Source organism: Amphiprion ocellaris, chromosome 9 (assembly GCF_022539595.1).
Source record: "Amphiprion ocellaris isolate individual 3 ecotype Okinawa chromosome 9, ASM2253959v1, whole genome shotgun sequence".
Lineage (NCBI taxonomy): Eukaryota > Metazoa > Chordata > Actinopteri > Pomacentridae > Amphiprion > Amphiprion ocellaris.
Genome location: NC_072774.1, coordinates 35,767,293 through 35,782,660, shown reverse-complemented (window position 1 = coordinate 35,782,660; position 15,368 = coordinate 35,767,293). Strand labels below are relative to the sequence as shown.

The following is a 15,368-nucleotide window of genomic DNA, read 5'->3' as shown; positions in this document are numbered from 1 at the left end:
GTATGATTGTATTGAAAGCCGAGCTGTAATCCACAAAGAGCATCCTGGCATAGGTCTGCGGTTGTTCCAGGTGGCTCAACACAGCGTGCAGAGCTATGGCGATGGTGTCCTCTGTGGATCTGTTCGCTCGGTATGCAAACTGGTGGGAGTCGAGTGTGGGGGGGAGACAGTCGTTGATGTGCTGGAGAACCAGTCTCTCAAAGCACTTCATTATAACAGGTGTGAGGACAACAGGGCGGTAGTCTTTGAAGTGAAGTGGGACTCTATCCTCCTCTTATAGTTCACTTTGGCTTCCTTGATTCCTTTTTTCAGGTCAGCTTGAGCTGCACTGTAGAGAGCTCTGTCACCTGACCTGAAGGCAGCATCGCGAACCTTGAGGAGTGAGCGGACCCGGCTGGTCATCCAGGGTTTTTGGTTTGGAAAAACCTGGATGACTTTGTCCACAGACACAGTTCCCATACACAACTTAATGTAGTCCAGTAATGTCCCTGTGAATGTGTCCAGGTCCTTGTGTTCAAAAAGATCCCAGTCTGTGTGTTGGAGGCAGTCCTGTAGATTAGAGAGTGCATTCTCAGGCCAAGTTGTTCCGGTCTTTATGGTGGGTCTGGATCTGCGTCTCAGTGGGGTGTATGAAGGGATGAGCAGCAGGGAGAGATGGTCTGACTGGCCGAGGTGGGGGAGGGCTGTCGTTCTGTGGCCATGCTTGATGTTAGAATAAACATGATCTAGAGTGTTTTCCCCTCTGATTGGACATTTGACATGCTGATGGAACTTTGGGAGCACAGTCTTTAAATTGGCCTTATTAAAGTCTCCAGCTATAATGTGAACACCATCGGGGTGGGCCCGCTGCTGTTCATTTATGGCGTTCAGCAGGAGAGAGAGCGCCGTGCTAGCATTAGCATCCGGTGGAATGTAAACAGCAGTGACAATCACTACTGTTAGCTCTCTCGGGAGAAAATAAGGTCGGCATCTAACAGACATGTACTCAATGTCAGGGGAACAGTGTCTCTCTATAATCACACTGTTATGAAAATGTAGATGAATGTCATGGGTGTTATGAGTTTAAACATGGCATGAAATCCTTGGTCACTGTAACTACGAAGATGTGTTGAAGTTGGAAAGTGTTACAGAGGGAATGAAGATCAAAGCTAAAACTGAAAGGTCTAACCTACAGTGTGAGGTGTGCACAAAAGGAATATTTGTTCAGAGCAGAAACAGAGAGCCTGACAAAAGAGCAAAGGCAGTATTAGAGCTTGTACACACTGATTTAGCTGGCCCAATAGAACCAGAAGCAAAAGATGGATTCAGATACACCTTAGCATTTACTGATGACTATTCAGGAGCAGTTTTTGTGTACTTCTTGAAAGCGAAGAGCGATACCTTTAAAGGTACAGAAAAGTTCATTGCTTATGTGACTCCTTATGGAAAAATCAAGTGCATCACGTCAGATAATGGCACAGAATTCACATCTAAAGATTTACCTCTTGTCCTTCTTTTCTCTCTCTCTCCCTCCTTTTCTCATCCCTTGCTTCTCTGTCCTTTTCTCCTCCTCGCATCTTTATTCCTCTCTTCTCCTCCTCTCTGTCAGTTCTACCTGTTTCTGTCTCTTGTTGTCCCCTTCCTGGTACCTCCCCTCTGTGCTACGCCGTTGGCCATGCTGACGATCCCGGCCGATGGGACACAGCTGCAGAGGGAGCGCAGCTGTGCCCGATCACACATCAGCTGCATTTAAAGCCCACCAGTCTCCGCTGGATCATTGCTTCAGCTGGCTCCCCGCCAGCCGCTGCGCCCAGGTCTGTTTCAGCTCCGGACTCCCTCTGCCCGCTTAGTCCTGCCCTAGAACTCTCCATAGAGAGCCCGGCTTGATCCCGGAGCTTCCCCTCTGTCCCCGCCTCGGCTCCTCGCCGCTGATCTAAGCTGCACGTTATCAGCCCTGCGCTCTCCGCTGCGTGTCTAGCAGCACCGGCGTACGCCGCCCCAGACCGCCTGCTTCAGAACCTGTCTGCCGCCCTCCCCGTTTGGACTCACTGATTGTGAGTCAAGCCATTGTGTTTAGGTTTTAGCCCGTGTAGTGGTTAGTTTGTTTATAATTCTTGATTATTTTAGAGCTCTGTTTGGTTTTGGTTAAATTCACTAATTTCGGAGTTTGGTTTGCTTTGGTCAGCTCAGCCTGTGTCTTGTATTTTTTTGGAATAAAGTCCTTGTTTAAGAATATCTGTCTGTCTGCCATCTGTGGCCTGCACTCAGGGTTCAAACCCCCCTGGCCTGTAACAATTTTACTGCCTTAGATGGACAATAAAGTTTATTCTGTTTTATTCTAATGTATCATTAGCATTAACATGAGCTCCACACAGTTATCTGACCATACACTATTGTAGACAAAAAAAACTGTCTGAAGCAAAGAACAGAGATATTAACTCAGAACTGAACTGAGAGATTAACATTCATCAGTAACAGTTCTGTGGGGGAACATTAACGTAGATTTATTTATATCTGCTGATCATTAAAACAGCAGTTATTGATCCGTTATGATTGATCAGCTGTGACCTGCAGGACACTTAGCTACAGCTAACAGTTAACTAGTTTATGACGCTGACTAACCTGATTTAGCGTCAGCGTTAACACTAAATCAGGAAACATAACCTCAGATTTACAGAACAATTTTAAAACATGATGTTAGAACATATACGTATACATAACGTTTATATCAGAAGTTACAGTCTGATGTTAACTTACAGTAACTTCACTGCTTTATATGTGATGTCCAGATGTGGAAAAGAGTATAACTAGTTACAAAAATGACTTACCTGTAGAGTTTATCTTCACTTTTGGAGGCTAATGTTGTTAGCAGCAGTGTCGGTAAACAGCAGAAGCTGGCAAATGTGGGCGGGATAGAGAGTCCTCGGCTCGCAGTCAGTCTGACCAATCGCTGCTCTCTGGCTCCACCCTTTGAGAATCTTGTTGTCGTCACTGCCTCCAAAAGTCCAAGATGTCAACCAGGAAGCGGCTTCATTTTCTCAGTGCAGAAACCAACGAGTGACATCACGGTAGCTACGTCCATCTTTATATACAGTCTATGGTTTTACTGCCATGTTACAGGCACTGTTTGGGGGGGAAAAAGCATTTATTTAATTAAAAGTTAAAAAACAAACTTTCTGTGTAAATATCTCATGTTACAACATGGACACCTGTGGCTTATAGTCAGGTGCGGCTTATATGTGTATAAAACTTTTTTCTGCTTTAAATTTACTGAGTGTGGCTTATATTCAGGTGCGCTCAATAGTCCGGAAATTACGGTAAATGTTTTATGAATTTGTTTTATTCTATGCACTTTATAAATGAATCACTCCCTTGTTACTGTGAATAGTCTACGCACAATTTTACAGCTCTTCCAATCGCGAGTCACAAGCACTACACCTCATTTGCACACACAAACACAATTTGTCCTCTATGTAATCTCTAAGCTTCATTAAAAATTAACCAAAAACTGCAAGCACATATGCAACCACCACCATGATGCAGATGACACCTTTCCGATAGTCTGATTTGACAGGTGTTTTGGACATCTCTGTAGACACACACACACACACACACACACACACACACACACACAGAGAGAGAGCGCGAGAGAGAGATCTGATCTAACAGGTGTGTGGGAGGTCTCTTTCTCTGCCATGTCCCCTTGACTCAAAGCACTTCTAGTTGGGTAACTCAGGGACAAGACAGCACCCTGGCCAGTGACTTCCTGAAATTTTCCCTTACAAATGCATAAACTACTGGATTTATACAGCAGTGAGACAGTGCAATGATCTCAGCGAAGCCCATGGCAGAGCTGATGGCTTTTGAAACATTACAGTTGTTCAGAACTCCAAGCTGCTCCAGTGTCTGAAGGAAAACCAAGACATTGTACGGAACCCAACACACCACAAACACACACACACTATGGTGAAAATCAGCTTCACAGCTCTGTTCTTCTTGGAGTTCCTGCACTTTGAGAGCACAACAAGGATTTTCACATAGCAGAAAACTATGATGGGAAGGCATACAAAAAGGCCCACTGTGTTCTTACTGAAGTTTTGCTGCATCTTCCAGAAGTACTGGTTGTCCTCTGGGTAGATTGGGTGGCAGTGGGAGTCATCTCCATCCATCTCCAAGGAGGCAAATACAACCTGAGGGGTTGCCATGATGACTGATATGACCCAGGTGATGACACTGGCTGTGATTCCATAGCGAAGCGTCCGGGCTTGAATGGCCGCCACAGCATGGACGATGGCCAGGTAGCGGTCCACGCTCATTAGGGTCACAAACAAAGTCCCACTGCAGAAACCTAACTGTTTAGAGGAGCAGAGGAGGAAGGTGGGTAAGAACAGGATGTGACATGACATGAGGTGACACTTCACCAGCCTCAGTGAAGTTAATCGCTCAGCTGACATGACATGGTAGCTGTTTCACACATGACATGAGGATGGCTGTTTTCACCAGAGAAAACATCTGATATAATCTCTAGAATTCAGCTCTGTGAATAATGTGGTCTGTTCTAATACATCTTATATGTGAGAATATGAGTAATTTGTTACAATGTGCAAGTTAAATAGTAAAAATAATATCAATTCTAAAAATGTAAAAGCCCCACCTGATAGACTCCCGCACTCAGCTTGCATCAGTGGTGTGCACAGACATTTTGGAGGGCAGGTGCTCAGTAAAAAAACAAGGACACCTTGCGCAGCGTGTAGAACCACTGGCTGTCTTAATATAACAGTGGGAGATTTGAAAAAAAAAAAAAAAAATCAGGAACACATTTTCTGTAACAGCATTTATTTTAACATCTTAATAGTAACACACAAAGAGTCAATAAAAGTCAAAGTTTAAATAATAGCCTATCAATGTAAATACAAAATTACTGCAAGTGTTGTAAAGTAGAAGTAACTCATGGTTAGGACAAAATAATATATTTTGCTAATACAGCCTATTGCCTGATTTAGTTCCATCAAATCACATTGTGTTGGCAAAATAAATCAGGAACAGCTTTTAAGATGTCTCAATAAAATTAGAGAAAAGGGCCCTAAACAGTTAACATGACTCTGATGTTGACTCTGTGTCACGGCGTGGGGGTGAACCTGAGCAGAGAGCACACAGACGAGGGACTGAGGCAAGAACAAAGGTGGATTTTATTTAACAAAACAAAGGGGAGTGCTGGACGGGGTGGGGAACCTGGTGACTGGAATAACTGAACTAAAAGGGAGGTTGGGGGGGTGACTGTACCAGGAACCGGTGGCCCGGTTGGCGTTCTCCGTGGGGTGGGGCGGCGGAGAGCGGGCAGGAGGGCCTCGTTCCAGGAGGGGCGACAGACGGGGTGTTTTCCAGAGCCGAGGGGGGAGTACGGCAGGCAGAGACCCTCCACGATGAGCAGGGGTTCCAGGAGCAGGCAGCAGGTCCAAGGTGAGGGAGGCAGCGGGGGGGAGGTCTGGTCAGGGCTGGATCCAGAGTGCAGGAGACGGGAGGACAGAGCAGGTGGAACCGGGCAGCTGGGTCAGCGGAGCTAGGCAAGAGAAACAGGGTTAGTCAAGGTAAAGCTTTTCAATGGAAAAATCTCAGTAAAGGTTCAAGGCTAGACGACTGACTGCATGAGCAGAGTTTACTATCTGGCAGGGTGTGGAGTGTGCAGCCAGCTTTTATGGTGGAGATGATCATCAGGTGTGCTGCACCACAGCTGCCCGGAGTTCGGTTGACGAGTGATTGGTGATGAGCAGCAGCTGGACAGAGCAGGAAGGTGGAGAGAGGAATAGGAGGAAGGAGGGGGAGAGGGAGGATGAGGGAGGATGAGGGAGGATGAGGGAGGTCAGGTGGGGGCTGAAGCTGGGACAGAGGAGGGAGCCCTGACACTCTGACCTTTGTTCTTCATGATCATGATCTGTCTCCTCATCCTCCTTAGATGTTTTTTTTTTAATTCAGGAGAGCAGAGAGTTGCTTCCCTGGGCGGCTTGCTGTAGCTCTCTTTCTATGTCTCTCTTGAGTCTTTCCCTTCTAGGCATGCTGCGATTGGCAAATTAAAAGAGATCGACAATATCAAGACTGATTCCTGACATTAGGCTCCAACAGGGCAGAAAGCTACTTTTTCACTAAGCATGGGCTAGCTTAGTGAAATGATCTGTCAGAACTAGAACATCTACTGAGTGTTGTTTACCATCCTCTGCTCTCCAGAAGTCCAAACACACTAGTTCTATGGGGGCTGAAGCTCTAATACTCTCAAGAGGGGCTCGATCAGACGGGCCTGGTGTTTTGGCTAAAATGCACCTTTGACAGCACTTCACATGCTCTTTTATGTCAGACTCCATCTTCGGGCAAAAGAACTGCCGTCTTGCCAGGTGTAGAGTTCTTGCATGCCCCTGGTGTCCAGCAACATCATGAATGCCAAACAGTGCTTTTTCCTTGATATTATCAGACAGCACAAACTGATGTCTCTTTTGCTTGCTCAGGGGGTCCTTGGTGACCCGGTAGAGGACTCCATTATGGATCTTAAGCCTCTCTCACTGCTTCATGAGTGCCATTGCTTTAGAGTCAAATCCATTCTTTTCATGCCTGGAAGGGCGCCTCCTACGGTCCACAAATGGCATGAGCCTTGATATAGTTGGATCAAGCTGTTGACTGCGTTGGAGCATCTCCAGTGTGAATACAGGAAGCAAATCCTGTCCCGGCAACAACAGATCTTGAACAGACTGAAATATCTCCACTGCCCTTGTCTCAGCGACCACGTCCCACTGATCATGAACATCCAGAAGAGCCTTAACTTCCACAGCATTACACTGAAACTTAAGAGAGCTGGTCTGAGGCTCCACACCACCATGAGCTGTTTTCTTCACCTGATGACACTGGACCTTTAAACGGAAGGTGTCCTGTATTCCATCATGGCTACCACCTTCAGCCTCAGCAAGCAGATGGCTGTACTGCTCTGTGATGAGCCTGTGGCTGACTGTTGTTGCAAAGAGATCTCTACTGAGTGCATCTGCAACTATGTTCTTTGTGCCAGGAATATGCTTTAAATCAAAGGTGTAAGGTAAAAGTTTGGACACCCAGCGCTGCTCACATGCATCTAGCTTAGACTTGGTCAAAATATAAGTCAGCGGGTTGTTGTCTGTCCATACAGTAAAAGGGTGTCCCCTCAACCAGTGACTAAATTTTTCACAACCACTCGACTTCAATACGAGAAACTTGTGCCTGTGAGCTGGATACATTTTCTGAGAACTACTCCGGGTTTTACTGGCAAATGCAATGGGATGGGCTTTCTCTGGTCCAGCTGGTATTTGTGACAAAACAGCACCAAGCCCATCTAAAGAAGCATCAATGGACAGGATAAGAGGCTGAGAAAAGTCTGAGTGAGTGAGAATGACACAGTTCAAAAGGCTATCTTTGAGTTTAGACAGAGCTGCATCACATTCATCTGACCAATCAGAAGGGCTGAGTTTTCTGTATGAACCAGGATTAGTGTTTGATTTGGTTCTTGCCCTCCTCTTTTGATCTGCAGTGAGAGCAAACAATGGTTTGACTATAGAAGAGCAACTGGGGATGAAACGCTGATAATATGATACCATTCCGAGGAAGGATTTTATCCTGTTTACAGATGGTGTGCAGCCATCATCCTCCATTAGGTCAGTCTTTGACATATTTGTTATGACCTCAACCTTTGCTGGGTCTACAGCTACTTCGCTGCCATCTATGACATGACCCAGAAAATTCACAGAGGAGCACATTAGACGACACCTCTTGGGACTCAATTTGAGGTTATGGAGACGCAGCCTCTGGAACACGACCTCGAGCCTCTCCAAAGCCTCCTGTTCAGTTGAAGCAAGCACAAGCAGGTTATCAAGATAACACAGAAGATTGCTAAAGTTTAAGTCCCCAAAAATGCTGAGCATCATTCTCATGAATGAGGCTGGGCTGTTACACAGGCCTTGTGGCATTCGGTTATATTCGTACAGTCCCATAGGTGTGGTGAATGCCGTGTATTTCTTGTCTTCCTCTGCCATTGGGATGTTATAAAACCCTGAAGTCAGGTCCATTGTACTGAAGTAGGTGTTTCCACCCAGAGCAGCTAGACAGTCTGATTGGTGTGGTAACGAGTGCGCGTCCTTCAGGGTCCTGGCGTTCAACCACCTGAAATCAGTGCAGATTCTCAAACTGCCATCCTTTTTCCTCACTAATACAAGAGGGGAGGCATACTCACTCACTGACTACCTTATTATTTCCTGTTCTTTCATCTCAGAGAGAACTTGCCGCAGTCTCTGATAATGGTGGTACTCAGCAGTAAGGGAGGGGAAATGGTCTTTCATCAGTGAGATGGATGCGATGCTTGAAGCCTTTTACCTCGCCACAGTCCAGCGTATACTTGGAAAAAATGTCATTGTATCTTTTAAGCAGCTCAACCAATTTCATTTTGCCTGCTTGTCCAGTCTGACACAAGTTAATGTCAACGTCGCTTAGACCAACCTGTTGTAGCCAATGTCTGAAGTCTGTGCACTGGGTATCGCTACACTTTTCCTCCTGTTTAGCTTTTTCAGGTTTGCTGGTGCCCTGGAAGACCTCAAACTCCTCCACAGCCAAACAAGGAAAGACATCTGCCAGCTTACAGTTCCTCTTCAGGGTAACAGTCTTATCTGACAGGTTAGTAATTTTCATGGGAACTCACCTATCCCCCCATAATGGTGTGATAATTCGCCCAACCATAATGTTGCGTGGCATAGACTTGGATGAAGTGGGCTCAATGATCACTGTACTTTCTGGTGACCCCACACAAGGTGCTCTTGCCTTGCTAGCAGCGTGACTGACTGCTGAAGTTTGACTGTGCCAATCTTGTCTGGAAGCTCATCACCTCGCCACCGGGATGAATTAGCCATGAGGTCAAGAAACTGCTCACACTTGAAGAAGACTGCCACTGGAAACGAGATGCCAGTAGTCACTGGTGATTTTCAGTTGGTGCATGAGGAACCTGATGACATTTGTGCCTATGATTAAATCATCACGTTGGCCTGGCACTACAAGAATGGGGACAACACAGGTTTCTCCATACAGTTTCATTTCCACCTCATACATGCACTTGGGCTTGCTCAGCGTTCCACCACAACCTACTAGCACAATTTCTTGAGTTAAGGGAATGGACTTTAAGAGTACACCATCACTTACCATCTTCTGCTCTGCTTTTTCACTAGGTGTGCAATGCCATAGAGCCTGAATCAAGCATCCCCTGAACTCGCAGTTTGTTAATGCTAACAGGGGTGTAAAACAGTTCATCATAAGGGCCTATTCTTTGTGTGTTTTGAGCTATCACTTTAGCACCAACTGGTGCAGCTACACATGCTTTCATGTAGTGCTGCTCAATGTCATAATTACTGAGGATTTCTTTATTGGTGCCCACACATCCCCTCACCTTATGCGGGCCAGCCATCATCACAAGAAGATTTATCTGCTCCACAATTTTCCAGCTGCACAGAGATTTCACCTGGATGGCATGCTGCTTTTGAATCATCGGGAGCAGGAGTCTGCACATGAACTGTGACTGGCTTTGGACGTTTTGAAATGGAGAGCACCTGTTCTTTTGCTTCAATTTGGTAACGATCAATGAGCTCTTGAATTTCACTGGCTGTCCATTTATCTGGTGCTTTGAACTTGAGAACAGCAGTGAGACTTGGATCTGGGCAGTATTTAACAAACATCATAACTGCTTCTTGACAGGGATCTTCTACATGTTTTCCTACCCTTTTCAGGCACTCCTCTGCTGCATCAACTGCCTTGTTCAGCCAAACCAAGTACTCTACAGGATTTTCTCCCTCCACAGGAACTGTGTGCTGTAAAAATCAGCCATGGACATGCATGAATAGGTCACATCACTAAAATGTTGCCTGAGGATATCTAAAATGATGTCGGGTTTCTCCAGGGGCTTCAGTGAAGGGCTGCTCCTTGAAGTTATCCTCACAATGCCTTTAGCCTTGGTCATTAGCTTACACATTTCAGCATGCTGTTCTTTCACCGGTATGGCTTGTTTTGTGAGCTATCTTCTCATTAGCTCTTCCCATTCACAGACTGCATTCCTGTCTGACCCATCGCCTCTGAAAACTGGAGGTTCTTTCACATCTTGTAGAACTAACTTTGCTAGAGTCACTGGGTAAGTGGTCTACACTACTCTGAGCTTGTGTGCACCTAACATCCCTTCCTCCACATTCCTCCTTTAACTGGACTCTTATAGTCTTTCTCACCTCCTGGGAAATATATGTTATCAGATTACTTAATGCAGGGTTGGTTGTAGCTGAAGTGTCTGAAAGCATTTCACCTGGTCTAGAAGTATGATGATGGCATAGACTGTATATAAAGATGGACGTAGCACCCATGACGTCACCTGCTGGTTTCTGCAGTGAGAAAATGAAGCCCAAATTTTGCTACTTCCTGGTTGACATCTTGGATTTTTGGAGCCAGAGATGAAAAAAAGATTCTCAGAGGGCAGAGCCGGAGAGCAGTGATTGGTCAGACTGACTGAGAGCCGAGGACTCTCTGTCCCGCCCTCATTTCCCAGCTTCTGCTGTTTACCGACGCTGCTGCTAACAACATTAGTAAGCTTTGTAACTAGCTGTACTCTACTCCACAACTGGAGAATATCACATATAAAACAATCACCTACGTTACTGTAGCTGAAGTTACTGTAAGTTAACATAAGACTGGAACCTCTGATATAAACATGTTCTAACATCGTGTTTTAGAGTTGTTCTGTAAATCTCAAGTTACGTTTCCTAACTTTGTGTTCACACTAATGCTGAATCAGGTTTGTCAGTGTCATAAACTAGTTAACTGTTAGCTGTAGCTAAGTGTCTTGCAGGTCACAGCTGATCAATCATAATGGATCAGTCATAACAGATCGATAACTACTGTCTCGAGGTGCAGTTCATTAATGATCAGAAGACAGAAATTAATCTACATTAATATTCCTCCACAGAACTCTGTTACTGATGAATGTTGATCTCTTAGTTCAGTGAATGAAGGACAGTTCAATTCTGACTTAATATCTCTGTTCTTTGGTTCATACTGTTTTTAACAGCTTCTGTTCATCCAACAGTGTATGGTCAGACAACTGTGGAGCTCATGCTAATTTCTAATGATACATTAGAAGAAAAAGAATAAACGTTATTATCCATCTAAGGCAGTAAAATGGTCTTTAGCCTCAACCAGGAAAACAGACATTTCCAGAAGATTAAAAAATAGGACAAAACACAACACTGTATTGTGTTCCATTCATATCCTGATATGTTCACTCTCATATTTAATGTTCCAGCAGCTGGAATGAAAGGATCTTGGAGATCTTTTCCTCACTGTTAGTGTCTTTTCCTTCCAGCCTTGGTCTGGATCATTGGGAACATCTGGTCTGATGGACTGAGAGCTCCAGAGAACATGAACATCCAGCTGTGGTTGTCTGAAGAGTCTTTTCTCCTTCATCACTGTGAGGAAGAGCAGCACTGAGTCCTCCTCATCCTTCCAGTAATAACAATAATGCTGCAGATTCAGCGCCTCTCTTCATAATATAACTTGTCTTGTGACTGTTCAGTTTTTACTAGGGCTGGGACTTTAACGCGTTAATTTCGATTAATTAATTAATTACATCGGGGGGAAAAACGCGTTAAAAATAATAATTAATTGCACCCTCCTCAGTTCCCTCATTTCTGGCACACCAGTAACTCTGATGAACACTCCAGTAGGTGGCGGTAATGAACCTAAAGTCTGTTTATAGCCATGAAGAAGAAGCACAGGAAGCACTGAGTGAAGTCAGGCTCTGGTGAACAGTGAAGGAAGACGAGATTGAGTTTGTTGGGCAGAAAGTTTTCTTTTAAAAATCTTCCTGATGGCAGCTTGGATAAAAGCCTGGTTGTGTGCAAATTGTACAACAAAGAGTTTTCTGATCACTGCGTCACTTCAAGCTGACGGTATCACCTCAATGTAAAACATGTTGCTGTTAGCACCAGAGCTAACGTTAGCTACAAGTCATGCTAACGGCTAATGGTGTAGCCATCCCATAATAGACCACTTTTCTAGACAGTGCTCGAGTTTACAGAAAGTCTTAAAATGTTGAATAAAATCGCTGTAAATGCACTTAGATTTGCAGTAATCTGTGAATGTAGCAGACAGATGAAAAATGCAGATAAATAGAAATGAAACATTTTTGTGGTTTAAGTTTTTACTCCATCAAGGCTCTGCCTCCTTGGAGGAGGAACAACCTAAACAACAACAATATCTCTTTTAATAACTTCATTATAAACATTCTGTTTATAAAAAAGTTACATAAATAAAAATTGATATTCCTATAAAAAGAACCATCAAAATTCCACCATTTATTAGACCCAGGAAAGATGAAAACAGAATGAATCTCTGTATTTTCAACTTTCTGAAGCTCCTTGAACTACTTATGCTGATTCTATGTGCCATACAGTGGAAAAAACAACTAAATTCAGGCTTTAAGTCATCAAAATCACTTTTTCTATATGTCCCATTTTCCTTTTTTAAAATAAATTTTAAATTATAAACACATATATGTCTGTTCATTGATTCAACTGTCAACCACAATTTTATTTGAATTGAAAAACTTCACTTAGTCAAATATTGCTATTTGACAAAACTGCAATTATTGCGATTAATTAATTACAAAGCCTGTAATTAAATAGATTACTTTTTTAATCGCATCCCACCAGTAGTTTCTACACTTCACTCTAAGCAATAAATTGTTTATTTCATCCATTTATTTCATGTGTTTACACATCTTTACCGTTCAGAATTGTTAAATAATGTAGTTTTTAAATGTGCAATAAAGGGACCAATGAAGCTCTTGACCTGAAAGTGTAGCTGTTTTAATGCTGCACATCTGCTATAAATAACATGGACTTTTTATATTGTATTTCTGCTACAACAGCAGAGATGAAGTTAAAGGTGATAAATGGAACCTGTGAATACTAAGAACAGAGAATAATAAACTGCTGAAAGTTGGTCTGTCGTTCTGTAAGTGAAAGTTAAACAGGAAGTGGTTCACCGAGGATGTTGTCCATTCAGTCTCCTTCTTCACATCCAGATGAGGTTTTCCTTCTGCTGGCTTCACTCAGAAGATCCTCACAGTGAACATGAGACACCTGAGATGAAGACAGATGTCACAGTATCAGCATCAACAGTAGAGGTTCATTTTTATAGTAACCCTGGACAGATTTCCTGTTTCATATAGTTTTCCAAGCACTGAAAGACAGAAAGGTCTGCAGTCACTTTAGCTTTAGAGGAGAGGATTTTATTATCCAGCTTCTCTGTGCTGTAATTTAAATGTAATAACTAATGTTCATCATTACTTTGATCATATTCTGGAAGTTTATTTTTCCAATCTAAGTTGAAGGAATAAGTACTACAACATGTGAATCAGTCATTAAACAACATTAACCGTTATGCAGTAAATTTACTGTTTTCTCCAGTTTAACTTCAGAGACTCAGCAGATATTCAGGACTACTGACAACACAGAACCTTAACCTCACTGTTTTAATCACATTTAGGTTTTCTAAACATTACATTAATGTGAACCAGCGTCTCCACTGACAGTTTTATTAACTAAATGCACCACATCATACTAACACAACACACTTCAGCTGTTTATATGAAACACAATCATCGTTAGCTTAATGCTATGTTAGCTTTAATCAGGCTATGACTGATGCTAACATTAAAGCTAATATTTACTGGATGCTAACTTTCTTCTCTGGTCAACATACACAGAAATAAACTCCATCGACATCTGGAGTGCATGGCACACATATCTGACACTACAGGTGCATTTAATATTTTCTAGAAAAAATAAAAGACATGTTAGATACAGCAACAACGCGGTCCCTCGCTAGCCGCTCTATTCCCAACAAGGTCACGGGCCATCTCTTATAAGTATAGCAAATTACACAAACACAATATACATAAATATTGAGACAGAATTATGAAAACAGTTGAACAATATACACAAAAGACAAAAAAGGAGAGGGAGCTCACATACCTCGTAAAAATAAAGTGTGTTACATACAGCAACGATGCGGTCTCTCGCTAGCCGCTCTGAAAAGGAGATAAAAAAAAGTTCTCACTACACCTCTGTACCCTACTAAAAATAACTATATAAAACTCAGACAATCGACAAGAATATGTAGAAATGATAAAGCAGATTTTAAGCCACATTCTGTTTTTTTTTCTGTATCTGAACCTACAACGGAAAGCGCTCTCTGTTCACTCACCTATTCCCAACGGGATCACGGGCGTCTGAGGAAAGGAACTGCACATGAGCGAGTACGGAAAGCGTGTTGGGACATTCTTTATTTCCTGAAAGGGCTGGTACATTTGAAGCAAGCTGGTTATGCTGGTTTAAAACTGCTGTATTTATTAGCCTTAAAATCTTGCACTTCTATTTAAATGCAATGAAACCTGCTTGTGTTGACTGTTAAAAATTAATAAGTACAACTAATTTCATCATAAAACATTATATAATCCAAACAACACCAGTGTTTCATTTCTTAGAGTGTGTAACAAAATTGAATACATCTGTTCAGTTAGTCTAATTGCGTAGTTATGGAACAAAATGCCCTGTGAACACCTGTACTTTCTCTATTTGTGGGTCTACTTCATGGCTACACATTAAAAGGATCACAACAGGACATGAAAAATCTGCTTGTAAAACAAATTACGTTGTGATGGGAAAATGGAAAAATATACAAGAAGATCAGTAACCATGTAAGAATCTGCAGAAACACAGTTGCAACACAAATCAGGTGGGTATAACATGTCATAGTGACAGTAATAGGAGCTGCAGTGGCTATCCTAATAAAATGAGACTATAGAGACCTGCAATATATAGATCTGAAAAACAGGTTGGAAAGTGTGTCAAACGTAGCACAGGGGTGAAAATCTGAGCTTCTGTCAAGGCTCAGACAGTGAGAAGGAAATTACGTAACATTAATTTCTATAGCAGTGCCCAAAAAAGACCCCTGCTTGCTCTTTGGCAATTCATTAGGATTGTTGGAATAGCAGGGTAGAAAGTGTCTTCAATGAAAATTCTTGTCAGTGATGTGATTCACATAATTCACAGAGTTAAGAAACGATGTTGCAGTTGCCAGTAGTTTGAGCACAACATATGAAATACCATGTGAGGTTAACTGTCTCTCAGTATGGATCAGTCTATTTTAGTAGTACTGCTAAGTGTAATTCACCTTAATTATTTTTATTTTAATATGTTCTGAGTCTTCCTAACACATGGAAGCACAGGACTAGCTCACCCTTTTATTACTGAAACACAAATGGAATCACTTTGTGATACATTATTTTACCA

The 15,368-nt window shown here is 42.8% G+C and overlaps 2 protein-coding genes across 2 annotated transcripts; both read right to left on the bottom strand.

The window, feature by feature from the left end:
• Positions 1-3,711: 3,711 nt before the first annotated feature.
• LOC129349719 (C-C chemokine receptor type 5-like) lies at positions 3,712-6,403 on the bottom strand. Its single transcript, XM_055013944.1, is given in 5 exon segments — positions 3,712-3,939; positions 3,942-4,331; positions 4,634-4,654; positions 5,263-5,539; positions 6,363-6,403. Coding segments are annotated over 5 exon segments (957 nt in total).
• Positions 5,150-14,318, bottom strand: LOC118469629 (uncharacterized). Its single transcript, XM_055013479.1, has 3 exons — positions 14,281-14,318; positions 14,049-14,104; positions 5,150-13,154 (listed from the first exon to the last, which is right to left on the bottom strand). Exon 3 carries the CDS (start codon positions 8,055-8,057, stop codon positions 6,528-6,530), a length of 1,530 nt encoding a protein of 509 aa, XP_054869454.1. The 5' UTR covers positions 8,058-13,154; positions 14,049-14,104; positions 14,281-14,318; the 3' UTR covers positions 5,150-6,527.
• Between the last annotated feature and the right edge of the window lie 1,050 nt (positions 14,319-15,368).